This window comes from Calidris pugnax, unplaced genomic scaffold (assembly GCF_001431845.1).
Source record: "Calidris pugnax isolate Ruff unplaced genomic scaffold, ASM143184v1 scaffold20, whole genome shotgun sequence".
NCBI classification, from domain to species: Eukaryota; Metazoa; Chordata; class Aves; order Charadriiformes; family Scolopacidae; genus Calidris; species Calidris pugnax.
The window spans coordinates 12,597,424-12,612,892 of record NW_015094510.1 but is presented as its reverse complement, the minus strand read 5'-3'; the positions used below and the strand labels follow the sequence as shown (position 1 = coordinate 12,612,892).

General features: G+C 39.0%; 1 protein-coding gene across 2 annotated transcripts in view; it reads right to left on the bottom strand.

Moving 5' to 3' along the window:
• Positions 1-15,469, bottom strand: part of DGKH (diacylglycerol kinase, eta) — a 172,230-nt gene that overhangs the window by 83,546 nt on the left and 73,215 nt on the right. For both annotated transcript variants that reach the window (XM_014965977.1, XM_014965976.1), the window contains exons 2-3: positions 2,475-2,585; positions 291-371 (exon numbers count right to left, since the gene is read on the bottom strand). In XM_014965977.1, coding sequence (XP_014821463.1) covers positions 291-371; positions 2,475-2,585 — 192 coding nt within the window. The remainder of the gene's footprint in view (positions 1-290; positions 372-2,474; positions 2,586-15,469) is intronic.

Genomic DNA, 15,469 nt, shown 5'->3' with positions numbered 1-15,469 from the left:
TAAGCACTATAAAAGTACTAATACTGAATCTCGCTGAGTTTTTAATACCTTGTATCATCATCTCTTGAAGCACCTGTTATCTAACATTCTAATTTCTGCTAAAAAGACATCACAGAAAACAAAATTATCAACAGCTGATGTGATATTGGTCTCATACGTTATGCCATTTCCAAATAAAGGAGATTTTCTTTCCAAATGGAGGAAAATAAGAAGCAACTCAGAGGATTCTTGGTTTTCTTAGTAACAGCCCATCCACAGCTTTCAAGGCCACTATTATATTGGTTCCATACCGTGAAGCTGTTGTTGACATTTTTTGTGCTCGATTCAGCTACGCTGGCATCTGACAGGTCAACTTCATCAAATATTAGAGACTGTGAAAGGAAAAGAACATAAAAACATTAAATATCATCTGAGTCCACTTTCAGGTATGCTTACAGTCTGTGCTTTCATTTCCTTGTGTCCATTCCAATTAGAAAATAAAAATAGAAAAAAAAAAGTGGTAAAAAAATAGAAAACACTGATGATGTGAGAAAACTTCCCCCTAAACACAGTCCTATTTGCTATCTAAGTGGTACATGAAAGCATAAAATAGTGGCTCCAACACATATATTGCTTTAAAATCTTTTTAAAAGTTTTTTTTTTAAATAGGTGCAGCTTTAGCATGTTCACTGTGTAGCATGAATGTGATGTGAGAGCAAAGAGATTGACACTTAGTAAATTAATTATTCAGTTTTAGGATGGAACTCTGAATTCACGAAGGGGAATCTATGATACAGTATCCATAAGAGAAAATGGAGCTCAAGGGTCTAAAGAGATCCCTTCCACTCCTTTGTTTGATATTTCTGCAAGAGAAATACATGCCTCTAAAAACATCAACCTCTGGCAAAGGATTAATTAGGTTCTGTTAAACTCGTGATGGGTTTCGAAGCACAGAAGGGAAGTCCAACAAAAATGTCTCCTCCTTTTTTGAGCCATATCATGCTCTTCCTCTTCCATGCAATGGGAAGGAGAATGGATGCTGGGGGAGTTTCAGCATCAGTCTGGATTCAGCGTTACAGAGTATTTCTGCAATTGCCTATTCATTACACCTCATTTTCTCATCCTTATGGCACAGATGATGTTGCCATTCTCAGAGCTCTTATTTGCCATGTTTATTAAGTCTTTATATAAACTGCTTGCGGCAGCACCATGTGTGGAGAAGTGTGACAACAGATACTTCAGTGCTGGGCTCCCTGGAGAGACGATGTTTTCCTTGATTCATCACAGCCACACGACTGTGCGCCAAGCAATTACACAGTCCTAGAAAGAGAGGTTTCCATGCCCTAGTAATAGTTTAAATGAGAAGACCAGGCTACAGAAGATGACAGAGACCTGAAGCACCTCACCTACAGCCTGTTGTTCAGCCTGAAGAAGAGGAGGCTCTGGGGAGACCTAATAGCAGCCTTCCAGTACCTGAAGGGGGCCTACAGGAAGGCTGGGGAGAGCCTGTTTACAAAGGCCTGCAGTGACAGGACGAGGGGAAATGGCTTTAAGCTGGAGGGGAGCAGATTTAGACTGGAGATGAGGAGAAAGTTCTTCACTGTGAGGGTGGTGGAGCACTGGAACAGGTTGCCCAGGGAGGTGGTTGAGGCCCCATCCCTGGAGATATTCAAGGTGAGGCTCGATGAGGCCCTGGGCAACCTGGTCTAGTTGGGGGTGTCCCTGCTGACTGCGGGGGGGTTGGACTAGATGACCTTTGGAGGTCCCTTCCGGCCTGGACAACTCTATGACTCTATGACTCTGCAGCTCCCACAAGTCGCTGCAACCCTGCAGGGTAAAGAAAAGTAATGCCAACCACTATGGAACAGCACAATCTGCTGTTCCCAAAAAGCCAAAAACTTCTTGGTCCCAGCCCTGAGGGGGAGGGAGGAAATGCCTTTCAGAAAGAAGACAATTATTCCCCTCTGCCCACCCCCAATTTTCCCACCAAAAATGTCAATTGATGGGAAACAGCTTTACTCTTATATATCAGATTTGGCAGAAAATCTTCCAATCTTTCTTTCATGTAACCATTACCACCTCTTTAATGGCAATATAGATTAGACTAGAAGAGTTTTAATGGAATGCAGTTTGAAGGATAACTTCTAAGCATAACACTATTTTTACCTTTTTTTTATTTAAATGTTAGATTTGCCTGCCTGAGAGCCATCCCCCAAGAAACCCACAACTCCTTAAAATGAATTTATTATTTGCCTGAACAGTCAAAAAGGTTAGACTTCATTTAAAAAAAAACAAACCAACAAACCAAAACACGAGAGAAATCAGCAGTCTTCCTTAGTTAAAGCTGATTTAACACACTGTATCTTATATACAGGAATTTTCAAATAAAACGATCACTAAAAATAATAATTATTATTATTACTCTTACACTTAAAAATCTAGACAAAATTGAAGTTACAAGTGTATGGCATTAGACACTAATAGCATAGAATTACCTTGGAATCCTTAGCATAGTAAAGGGTACGCCCTCGAAGTTTGAAATAACGCTTTTTCCACCTCTGAAAAGAACTGGTTTGCTTCAGTAGTAATCCCTCTTTTATACTTGTCTGAAAAACATTAAAATACAGAAGACAAAGTAAATACATATCTAAAAAGCTATGCATATAGATGAATGTTACACTTTTTAAAATTTATGTTACTTCTCATATAAATGTGAATTTAAATGTGTATCTATTCACACTAAATTGAGATTAATTCTCTGGACAACCAGACTTTGCGTCGCTACTTTTTAAACAATGGCAATGTTGGCAAAATGATAATTTTATATGTAAACTGAAAAGGCAGTCTAGAGGCATATAATTATTGTGAAGAACAGAAAATAATTCAATTGTCTGGATAGCTGCAAACCCACAAATATTAAAGTGAGCAACAACTGATGGTGGCACAATTCAGAAAAAAAACCAGCTAGACAAGGTCATTTCCAGTTCCAAATTTGATTATGTTGAAGAGAAAAACAATTTCCACACGGGCACCAATTCAGCGAGGTACTTCAACGTGAGTCTGATTCAAGCACATGAATTTATGCCTTTAAAATAGAGGGAATGATCCAGTATGATGCAAGTCATGCATGACTTCAAGCGCGTTGCTGAACCGAAGCCTTCAACGTGAAATCAGCTTACCATTAGGAATAATTATTCTATGGAAAGTATGAGAGCAGTAACAGCCAGGGATATTTTTATCGAAATATTTTTAGTCAAAAAACGATTCGCCGATCCAAACCTTTCCACTGCAGACTGAACCCTGCCTACATAAAGCCCTTTTTTTCAAATGAGTAAGACACAAATTAGCATATTTTCAACGTGCATGCTGCTTTCACCACCGCGTGTGGGATTCATCCAACCGATTACAGAAATTCTCCCCTTAATCAGATGAAATGACATGGCATACTAATTGCACAAGTCTCGAAATTAATTTTCTTCAGCTTTGAAGCACACATAGGGCATGAGCAAGTACATTTGGATATTATATTCTGAAATGCTTCCAGAATATTTCCAATTTGTAGTGCAATAAAGTGATGCAAATCTTATAATATGATTTCTAGACAATGTGATATAAACATCATTTAAAGTTATTCTAGAACTTTTAGAGACTTAACCAAGACCAGACCTAAAATTCATAAACATCTTCTTGTGTTATCAGCTATCAAATTCTCCTTAACTTTAATACAAGTAATAAAAAACCCCAAAAAGCAGAAATGAGATTGAAAATGAAATGAGAAACATCGCTGCTATGTATCACAGCCTTCATTTAGATACTTGTAACATCACAAACTAAGAACAGGGTCCAATGATCACAATGCAATTGAACTAATGCTCTTAAAAAAGCAACCCTCTGAGATGAAATATCGCAGCTGAAAGTTTGGATTTATCTGCCTCTACTTCGCATGCCAACAACCTGGACCAACGCATTCGGTCAGCCCTCCTGCCCTTTGCCGAGGGGTAGCAACTCCCAGTTGAAAGGGTCTGCTCACCACACACCATTTTAAGATTGCCTGCAATTATCTGACCAGGCTCTAAGATAGGCTTATATATACGATATAAATAGATTTAATCAGTTAGCGAATACAAGCACTTATTCAAAGCTGTTTGTTGTAGCCAAGCAGAACTTTTACATCACTCTCTGAGATTTTGGAAGCTCATCACACGGGTTGGGAGTAGATGACTTGTGTGTTTATCAAGGGTTAGAAGATGTAAGACCAGAGAAATTCAGTTCCAAGGAAACAGTATTTCACATACATGGCAGGCACTGACTTACTGGAAAAATTTCCAAAATGGGAGGAAATCCACATTGCCTAAAATGCACTATGTGTACTAGGAGACACAGAACATACGTTATACTGAATATTTTCAGGAATTTTTAAACATGGAACATAAATCTCCCTAAACCTTGAGCTATTACTCACTAAAGAATTCATTAACTCTTCCATGTAATTTTTGTGACTATATAAGCCATTTCCCCCTATTTCTACTTACACCTTAAAAAGACCAGTATCCCTAAATCAAACACCTTCAAAATTAAACCTATTTTGCCAATCAGCTATTTAACATTAACTCCCTAAAGTTGGCAGTAAATAATCATGCAGGCTCTAGAGAATGTATTTTTTGTATCAAAATGTTAAAAAAATACTGAACTGGTAAATATTTATCCAAGAAATGTAAGCACTCCATAGAACCATAGAACGGTTTGAGTTGGAAGGGACCTTAAAGATCATCGAATTCCAACCCGCCTGCCGTGGGCAGGGACACCTCCCACTGGACCAGGTTGCTCAAATGAAGCATACACCTGAAGTTTACATTTTAACACCAACAGATGTACTGGGCTGAGGTTTGAGCATCTTAAATAGAAAACTCCATGGCTGCAGGCATGAAAATTGAGCATAAAGTGTTGGCCCAATATCCTTAATTAACTTCGTATAGTCTTTAAAATGTGCAAAAAACTTCTAGCTGCCAACTGAGTCATTAGGTAATCTGCTAATAATGCTTTCCTGGATCTACACACAAGTCACAGCACTTGCAGTAATTTGAGATCAGAAGGGACCTCTCAGGTTGTTGAATTTAGGTCCGTATTGTTGCCTACAACCAGGTCATGTAAAGTTTTTTCAAAAGCAATGATCAGGCTATAGCTACACCTTAAGAAAGAGATCGGTACCTTTTCCTCTCCCAACGGCAATTAAGACAGTGCTCCAAGATCTCGCTGTTCTGCGAAACCTTCTTCTAATTTATCTCAGCTGGACATTAAATCTGAAGCGTAAGCAATAATCACTGCCAGTTACATTAACTACTTTCCTACTGTAATTTAGGAGAAACAAGAAATGCACATCCCACAATCCCACGCTACTTCTTACATTTACAGAATCACCTCTCATCTGCTTGCCAAAACCTCTGACTTTCCCATACAGTATCTTGTATCATCTAGTAATACAACATCCCTCCAGGAGTATTGGACTATAATTGGCATGGAATGGAACAGATCAGAACCAAACCAAACCACTATTATAGAATCACTAACAATCTTAACTGCTTTAGCCATTAACGACTAGGAAAATGATTCACAATATCACAATCACAACATCACAGTCCTCCACAGTGGTATATTTTCCTGAAGAGATCTAATTATAAAAATCACAGCCACATTTCATAAAATTAAAAGGGTATACATATGTGTTCAACTATCTAAGAATGTTGAACGCAACTCTTACATTGCCGTAATTTAAATTACAAAAATAAATGGAATTTGTGGGTATTATGATCACTAAAAAATAAGACACATCTTCTTTTAGATCAGGAAATATTTAAATACTCAGCATTCAACACCCAAAAATTCAAAACTAATAGTTTTAATTTCAAAGACAACAAACCACACTGCCTTACTTCTAATTCACCATTTGTAAAGTCCCACATTTGCAGAAAAGTCTATTATATTTTTTTTTTGGCTTCTGCTGCTGCTAGAAAGACCCACAGAAAGGAGAAAATATCCTGAATTTAGAAAAGAAAACAGTAAACTGACTATGGATGCATTACTGGCAACTGAAAACTAAGACATTGAATGATTAAAGATAAAACTCTCCCCCCTACTCCTTTTCAGCTATATAAGTGGATGTGTGTCTGGAGAGTGAAGAAAAGAACATCAGGAAATTTCTGAAAGCGAGGAGAATGAAAATGAGAACAGGAAAGGCCATAAAACAGGGCAGGTCGAATGTAAGCAGGAAATTAAGAAGGTGAAGGAGAATTTTAAGATCATGTTGCAACAGATGCTCATGCTGAGACCAAAAGGTTCCTTAAATACTTTGAAAGATGAAAGATAGCTAGGGGGTTGGCAGGATCATTTTTCAACAGTGGTATGAAAAGAGTACTCGCGGATGAGAAGATCAAAGCAAAGAACTGCTCATCAGATTCTTGGCATCTGTCTTCACCAATGAAGATGATGGGCCAGTATCTCCCACAACATGTTCTTTGTAACATTAGAACAGCTACATCAACACGAAGCTCAGATACAGGAAGTACTAGACCAGGCAAATCACCAAGTCATGTGGACCACATGGCATCGACCTGAGAGCCTTGAAGGTCTTGAAAGGACCACTGATACTAACTTCCAATCCTGGTGAGACAGCAGTGTCCATACAAAAGAATAATATTGCTGAGCCCATACACATATGATGGGAAAAAGTCAACACAGCTTTTGTAATGGAAAAGACTGCCTTGCTACCTGCGGGGAGTTCAGAGAGGTGGAGAGGAAAGCACGTGGATAAATGAAGATCCAGGGGACTCGGAGTTTCAGAAAGCCTTCCCACAAAAGGCCATTGGAGAAATTAAGTTAGAATTACATTGGGAAAAGGGGGTTTCTGTGGACTGAAGTTGGCTTGGGGGATAGGAAGCACAAGTAGGGTTTAACAGTCACTCTCTCTCTGGATTACCTGGGAATCAGGTTCATTCAAATTCAGTGACCCAAAGAAGGATCAGACAATGAAATCTTCAGATTTACAGAAGATATGAAGCTCTTTTGAGTAGTCAAATTCAATGCTAGTGGTGAGGAACTCAAAGGATGTTATAAAACTGAGCAAAAGGGCAAAGAGGCAGAAGACAAGCTTCAGCCCAAATCAATGCAAAATGCTCTACTTTGGGAAAAAAAAAATCTAAACCTCACTAACATTCTCATGTCAACTTTGAGTGGAGAAGAGATCTCAGAGTCATAGTTCGCAGCCCTCTGTGCTCAACTGCAGCCAGAAAAGCCAAAAAGCTTTGGCTGTCACCAAGAAAAGTAACAAAACCAAGACAAAAGATATCATTTTGCTGCTATATAAAACATTGGTATACAGGCAGTTCTGCTCTCTCCAACTCAAGAAACAGGGTTAAGAGAAGGTACAGAGAAGAGCAACTCAAATGATTCAGAGGATGGAGCAGTTGCCTTACAAAGAGAGACTACAAAAGCTGGAACTCTTCATTTTAAAGAGCAGAAGACCGAGGGGGTAATACGATCAAAATTTATAAAAGCATTAAGGCAGAGTATGGTGAAAGAAGAACCATTGCTCACCAAATCCCACAATATTATAACAAGGAGGAATGTGATGAAACTATATTGAGATCAGCTTAACAAAGATAAAAAGCAGCACACCTTTACATAACAGCCAGTGATTTTATGAAGCTTGCTGTCACAAGAGATTGTAGAGGCAGCAAGTATAAAAAAAGGATTAGACAAATTCAAGAATACCACCTCTGTATGTGGTCCCTTTTAATCCACCATGGGGAAGTACCAGACCAGGGGAACGGACTGCAGAAAACTCATGTGCTGCTCCTCAACAGCCTGTTCTGCTGTTGAAGACGAATTCTTGTCTGACTCAGCACAAAATTTCACAGGTTGGATTTTTCCAGCTATGTTGAGAGTATCTCTTTTGCTTTAAAGTCTGATGTTTGTGTTTGTAAGCAGACCTAGGCCCTCATTTACAAAAATAATTAATATTTGGATTATTGACAGACCAGGCCACTAAAAAAAAAAAAAAAAGAAAAGATAGTATTTTATATTGTTTAACACCCCACCCCACCCCCCCCCGTAACACTTCCTATTCATAGGAATTTGCAAATTTGAGTATTGAAATAAAACCAACCCTCTTCTTTTCAGTATTGTGGAGAGTTTGGTACATTTTCACTGTCTGCACAGGTCTGGCTTTAGGCAGACAGTCTTCATTAAGTTACAAGGTACAGTCTCATACTAACTCAGAGCCATTTAAAATATTCCGTGTGTTCAGCAGATCGAAAATTACTTTTATTATTAAAAAAAGTGGCAATCAACCTCTTGATTTTGATTCAAATTATGACCTGGGAATTCCAAGCTTGTGATTTTCTTGACAATCTCTGTACAGCAGCTTCCATTACTGTCACTTATGCTGACAGATTTTTCATTAGTTGTGTCAAAATAAAAATAGATTTTTATCTACCGAGAATAAAAACTTCATCAGCTGCTCAGTGCAAGGTTACATTTTTATTGAAGATTCCTGATCACAGTGAAGGGAACTCAGCACCTGAAAATTAAAACCAAACCAAGAGCTGCTTTGGGTTTGGTATAACCAATGTTATACCTATGAATGCATACAGCTAAAAATGGACAAAATATAATTGAAAATCAATATGATCATGTTGACTATATAACATTGCTTTAATTTCAAGAAGGTCTTTATAGAAATAAGTACCATCAAGAACTGATCACTCAGCAGAACGTGTGGAGCTATATTGTGGGATACCTAAAGCACCATTCTTGCCCCAGCTGAGATGCCCCAGATTGTGGCTGCTAACGCATCCCCCAGGTTACATTAGCGACACAGAAATCACAAAAAGTGGCAAGTTGCTGCTGTCTGTCATTCCTGTCCCATTAAAGAAAAAAAAAAACCACCAAAACAGCCGAGCTAGCTTTGAGAAAACAGCTTTCCAAAATCTCAGAATGAAAGCCAGCCACGTTCCCCCCATCCCCACCACAACACTAACCTGTCATTAAGCATCACCATTTTTGTGCAATACTAAAACATTATGTTCTTCCAAAGTTATTCTTATATTCCATATTTTTTGAATTCTTCATGTGGATGACTCTAGCCTAAGTGAAACTGTAATACAAATAAATGCAATTATACAACTTATACAGTGCACTTTTTCCTCAGCCTTGTTCTCCTTTCATGTTCTCCTCCAGACTATGCTGTGGAAACAGATTTTGCATTACTGTTGTCAAAATAAAAAAAAAAAATAAAAAAAAAAAAGGCTTTCAGCTTCCTCCACTTGGAACATAAGGTAGTTTAGTAAAGCATTAAGTAAATAAGAATTTGCAGAGAAGTTGCCATAATAAAAATACCTTGGTAGCAAGGTGAAGTACAGTTAGCAGATTGTTTTAAAAATAGAGGTTATAGCACATGTCAAAAATGAATAGGATATTGCCATATTAGGATGAAACATTACACTGGGAATTAAAAGACAAACAAAAATCTATTTTAGATATTAACTTGATACCAGATTGAGAATTGGAGAAGAAACTTTATCTGCAGTTCAAGTATTTAAACTCCTAACTTCCATCCATGTACAACATGTTCATTTCACTCTGTGTTCTCATTAATCAGGGCATGAAACAGCTGTAATACACTGAAAAAGGACAAAACACTTCATCGGACTGAGACTTAGTGCCAAAGATTTAAGGGTCTTTGTGTTATTACACAACTCGGCTAACTTAGTCTTAGGGTAGTATTTTACAGCTACCATTTGGAGCTTTAATAGCTGTTCCTTTTAAATTATACATTCGCTGAACTGAGAGATTTAAAACAACTAAGTCTGACTGGTTTTGAGAAAGAAGAATATAAAAGGTACGTATTTCAGGAAGAAAAAAAATTAGAACCCCTTCATAACCTCCATAACAAGCAGTCAAAGCACTCAGCTGGCAAGTGTTTTTTCTTTACTGGAGTTATTTGGGTCTCAGTCAACTAAGTAGGAGGAGCACACAACACACTTGCCATTCTGCAAAGTATATGCAGTATAAGTCCAAAATAAACCATTTTGCCACCTCACACAGCAAAATATGGAAAAAAAAAATAATCCCATTACATTTCCACAGAAAAGAGCAAACTCTTCCTCCAGTTCTAGCCAGTGTTAATACGCAAATAACAGTTGATCAATTACTTGAGGAAATTACAAAAGCATCATATAACAAAAACATACTAAACACCGCTACAAACTTTTAAACGATCCTTTCTTGATAACAAATCATAAGTTACACTTGTCATAACAAACCTTCTGTGTTTTACTTCTTGCAGTTTTAATTTTTGCCCTTCCGAGAATGTTTAAACAAATTCCAGGGATGCTGCCAGACTTCCTAGGAGCTACGCTGGGTAGAAAGGAGCCTACAGAGCCACTCAGAGCTTGTGACTCTCCAGGGGAAGCTGGGGAACAACTTATTTCCTTCCTGCAGGCTTTTTCCACACCTCTGTCTGACTTTCACTGATCAAGTGAGGAAAGAGAAAAAGCTTTTAGCAACAGAATTCACCCAAGGCCAGGAAGAGTTGTAGAACAGAATAGAACAGTTCAGTTGGAAGGGACCTACAACCACCATCTAGTCCAAAGCATACACATTGTAAACATCATACAATTTCAGGAAATCTCAGTATCACACAAGTGTGCTTAAAAAGAGTTAATTCAGTCCTTGCAGTTGGTATCTTACTCAATACTCAAGTCTATAGAGTCAAACAGACACCAATTTCACAGACGCTATAGCCCTACGATCTGTGGATTCCTGACATGTTTAGAATTACAGAGAAGTTTATTAACTGAATACCCAAGAATTCCTGAAGTTTTATAGTGTTTCCGATTGCTGCAGATACAGAGATTACATACTTTAATTCAGTGGCTGCACTCCACTGCAAGTTTATATTGGCCCCACATTTGTTTTACTGGATGGCACATAAAATCCTGGATACGTATTAATCATGTTTTGAATTACATTTTCTAGTATTTTTCCACTAACGGTCTTAGCTTAATACTCTACTTCTAGAATAATTAAATCAATAAATCCTTTAATTCCATAACAACTCAAAAGCAAGAATCTCTCACTTACGTATACAACTTTTCAGGCATGAGGAGACAAATAATATTTCCCACTACTGAGAAATTAATCTTTAAGCAAGAAGGCTGGGAATCTAATTTGAGTGAAGTATGCAAGCAGGAAAAAAAAGCAACGTAAAGCAACAGGCCCTTGGAAAAGCTGAAGTAGCACAGACAGTGAAAAATCTTTTTGATTATAATCAAAATTATTTAGAGAAAGCAGAAATACAGGATAGATACACCACAGATTGGAAACCTGTTCCCAGTTTGACTGCAGATCTTGTGTGTGACCTGGAGCAAATCAGTTACTGTGTGTTCTTTGGTCTCCACACTGCAGAAAATACCTTCTTTATTCTCCTCCACAAGAGTCTGGTCGTGATTTCTTATCATTTTATTGAGTGTCTCACTAGAAGTGGCATTTCATTTTAATCAAATTTGTTCATGAATGACTTTTTGAATGATGGGGACTTCAGAAGTAATAAAAGTGGAACTAAAAAAATACACGATCTCTCTCCTTTGTGATCAGAATGATAGAAAAAATTGCGTAAAAGCACAGAAGTGGAAACGAAGCTGCAGGATAAAAAGCAGTATTTTGAAACAAGGAATATCACTGAACTTTTTTATTACTGGTATTCTGTAACTAACAGTGGTACTGTAGGCTCAGGTTACATTTATTCACAATTAAGGAGTATCAGAGAACAGTGGAGGTTGGAAGGGATCTTTGGAGACCGATTTAGACCAGCCCCCCTCAAAAAACAGAGTCACCTAGAGCAGTTGAGTCCAGTTGAGTTCTGAGTATCTCCACGGGTGGAGGCTCTAGAACATCCTGGGGCAACCTGTTCCAGTGTTCAACCATCTTCAAAACAGAAGAAGAAAAAAAAAAAAAAAGGGCAAAAAGAAGTTTTTTCTTCTGTTTAAATGGTATTTTTTGTATTTCAATTTGTGCCTATTGCCTCTTGTCCTGTCACTGGCTTTGTTTTCCTTACCCTCCTCAGATATTTGTACATATTCGTAAGACGCCCAGAGTCTTCTCTTCTACACACTAAACAGTCCCACCTCTCTCAGCCTCTTCCCACATCAAACGTGCTCCAGTGGCCCTTCACTGGACTCTCTCCGGTATGTCCATGTCTCTCTTCTACCAAGAAGCCCTCAACTGGACACAGCACTCCAGGTGTGGCCTCACCAGTGCTAAACACCTCCCTTGACCTGCTGGTAATACTCCTCCTAATGCAGGCCAGAGTACTGTTGGCCTTCGCTGCCCCATGGTCCTTCTCCACTAAGCTGCTTTCCAACCAGGAAGTCCCCAGCCCATACAAGGGCATGGGATTCTTCCTCCCCAGGAGCAGGACACAGCAATTGCCTTTGCTGAACTTGATGAGGTTTCTGTTGGCTGATTTCTGCAGCCTGTCTCTCTGAATGGCAGCACAGCCATCTGGTGTATCAGCCACTCCCCCTCCTTTTGTATTGCCTGTGCACTTTCTGTGGGTACACTCTGTATTATCATCCTGGCCATTAATTAAGATGTTACACAGCACTGTCCCCATTAACAACTCCTGGGGTCCGCCAGTAGTGACTGACCTCTAACTGGACTTTGTGTCACTGATCACAACACTTTGAGCCTGGCAGCTCACCCAGTTTTCTGTCCATCTCATCATCCACTTACCCAGCTTGTACTTCATCAGATTGTCTATTAGAGTGTTTTCAGAGACAGTGTCAAAAGTCTTGCTAAATTCAAGATAACAACCTCCACTGCTCTCTCCTCATCCACTGAGCCTTGGCTGCAGAATGTTATCAGGCTGATGGTTTCCACTTCATAAAACCATGCTGACTCCTCCCAATCACTGTCTTGTCTTTAATGTGTTTGGAAATGGTTTCCAGGATTACTTGCTCCATCATCTTCCAAGGGATTGAGGTGAGGCTGACTGGTCTGCACTTCCCTAAATCCTCCTTCTTGCTCTTCTTTCAAGAAGAATATAAGAGTTTGCATCCTTCCAGCCCTCAGGAACCACCACCAGTTGCTATGACCTTTGAAATCTAATGGAGAATGGCCTTGCACTGCCATCAAGCAGTAGTTCCCTCAGCACCTGGAGGCGTAACACATCAGGTTCACTGGTCCTGTGTACATGCAGTTCCCAAACTTGACCCTCCTCCACCTGAGGTAAGTATTCCATGCTCCTGACTTTCCCACTGGTCTCAGAGACCTGGGATTGTAGAAGGCTGCTCTTACCAGTAAAGACCAAGGTGAAGAAGGCACTGGGTAACTTGGCCTTCTTCCATGTCCTTTATCACCAAGTCCTCTGCCTCATTCAGCAGCAGGCACAAGTTTGCCCTAGTCTTCCTTTTTCTGCTGATAGGACACCTTTCTGTAGAAGGAGGCCAACTTCTTGTTGGCCTTCATGTTCCTTGCTAGATTCAACTACAGGTGAGCTTTGGCTTTCCTAATCCCCATTCCTGCCTGATTTTTTTTCTCCAAATTCCTTCTGGATCACCTGTTACTGCTTCCACCTTTTGTATGCTTCCCTTTTGAGTTTTTTTCATAAGTGCCTTGTTCACCCATGTAGTAGACCGCTCTTAAGATTGTAAGACCATCACACACAGCCAGATTCTGACTCTCTGTCTTTCACTCTACATTCTGTTAGTTCTAAAAGTGAAATTCCTTGTAACAAAACCACACCTTCTTTCTAAGTTTGCTTTTCCATCATCCCTTACAAATATTATTGAGGTACCCCTTGCACAATTTCTACCAACCAGGATTTTCTTATATGAAAACCTAGCAGTTCTAGACGATGTCTGGAGCCCAACTGACACCAAAAATTCCAGTTCCAGTTACTGTATTTTGATTAATTTAGAGTTATTAAATTTAGTAGTTAGATATTTTATAGCTTGGTGCATTTTGGAGGAAAATTAAAAAAAAAAACAAAAATCAGTTTGTGATACAGTACTGAATAAGTGCCAGTAGATCTGAAGTTTAATTTCCAGGCCTCTAAGAGTCCTCTGTAATCTCTGGTAAGTGACTTATTCATTGCACTGAACAATTCTGAACAGGCAGAAAGGAAACAATACTTCCTCACCTCCAAGTGACGATGCTGATACATTCACTTGTTTGGGCAGCTCCATATAAGCACTACATGCGTTCCTACTGACCCACAATAAATTTAGGAAATGGATTATTACCACAGGAGTGCTGATGAATTCCCCCAAACAGCAAGGCACTTTGACTAAAGAATAAGGTCTCAGCTGTTTGTAGCGTTTCTCATGGTAAAATCCTATTTTCCTTCCTGGTCTTTAGCAGCATCCCCAGCGGAAGCAGAATTCTCACATTACAATGACAGGAGGAAATTCTCTCTTTTGAGATGACCAGACTGGAGAGCAGAAGAATAACATACATCAGACCCTCCCTTCCCCTCTGCTTACTGACGGGAAATAAGAGCCTGTAATTACTTCTGAACTCACATTCCCTTTGTGACCAGGCTCATTCATGTACATGCTATTTTCTCTCATTCAGAAAACACAGTAAGACTTCTTCCAAAAGACACATCCGCCCCCAGAATGGGGCAGATCAGCAATTCTCAGAGGTTTACACAGCGTGGGTCATGCTTTTCTATCCATCAAGGAATCTCTCCTCCAGCTCTGTATAGGCTCTGGCTCTTACTCCGTGTCCAAACCCTTGAGTTGTGGAATACAACACAATGCCTCACTGCAGTCCATGGGAATGGATCCTCTGAAACATATTTCTGGGCACATGAAGGAGAAGGAGGTAACTAGGCACAGTTGCCATGGACTTACCAAAGGTAAATCATGCCTGAACATTGAGGAAATTTTTCTAAGACCCCTGCGTAGGACAATCGCACCTCCCATCCCACTTGCCGTTCAACAGCTCTTATTACTAAAATAAAATAAACGTAGCCACTTGCTTTTCTTATTTTGGTGACTTGAGTAGTTAAGTATGGACTTTGTCTTTTCCATTTTAAACAGCTGGATCACATTTTTTTACATTTAAACAATTTAAATTGCTAGTAACAAAACAGCCCTAGTATAAAATCAAGTAGAACTAGAAACATGGAAATAAATGTGCTGGAGTAAAACTTGACTATAGTTGTTGTTATATTTTTATTTTTTTCATTGAGGAAAGTACTTTCCATATAAATAAATTCCCAATTTTATATAAAACCTGTCACTTTACATATCCATGATGTAAGAGGATTTGGCACCTTGAAGGTAAGAGCATTTATTTGTTTTACAGTGTGCTTGCTTTCACATCATGATGCAAAAGCTACTTTCCAGGGGAGCTAAAAAAGGTAAATTCTATTCCAGCTTCAATAAAACCTCAAAAATATTCTGACATCTTTGTTTAACAATGTATC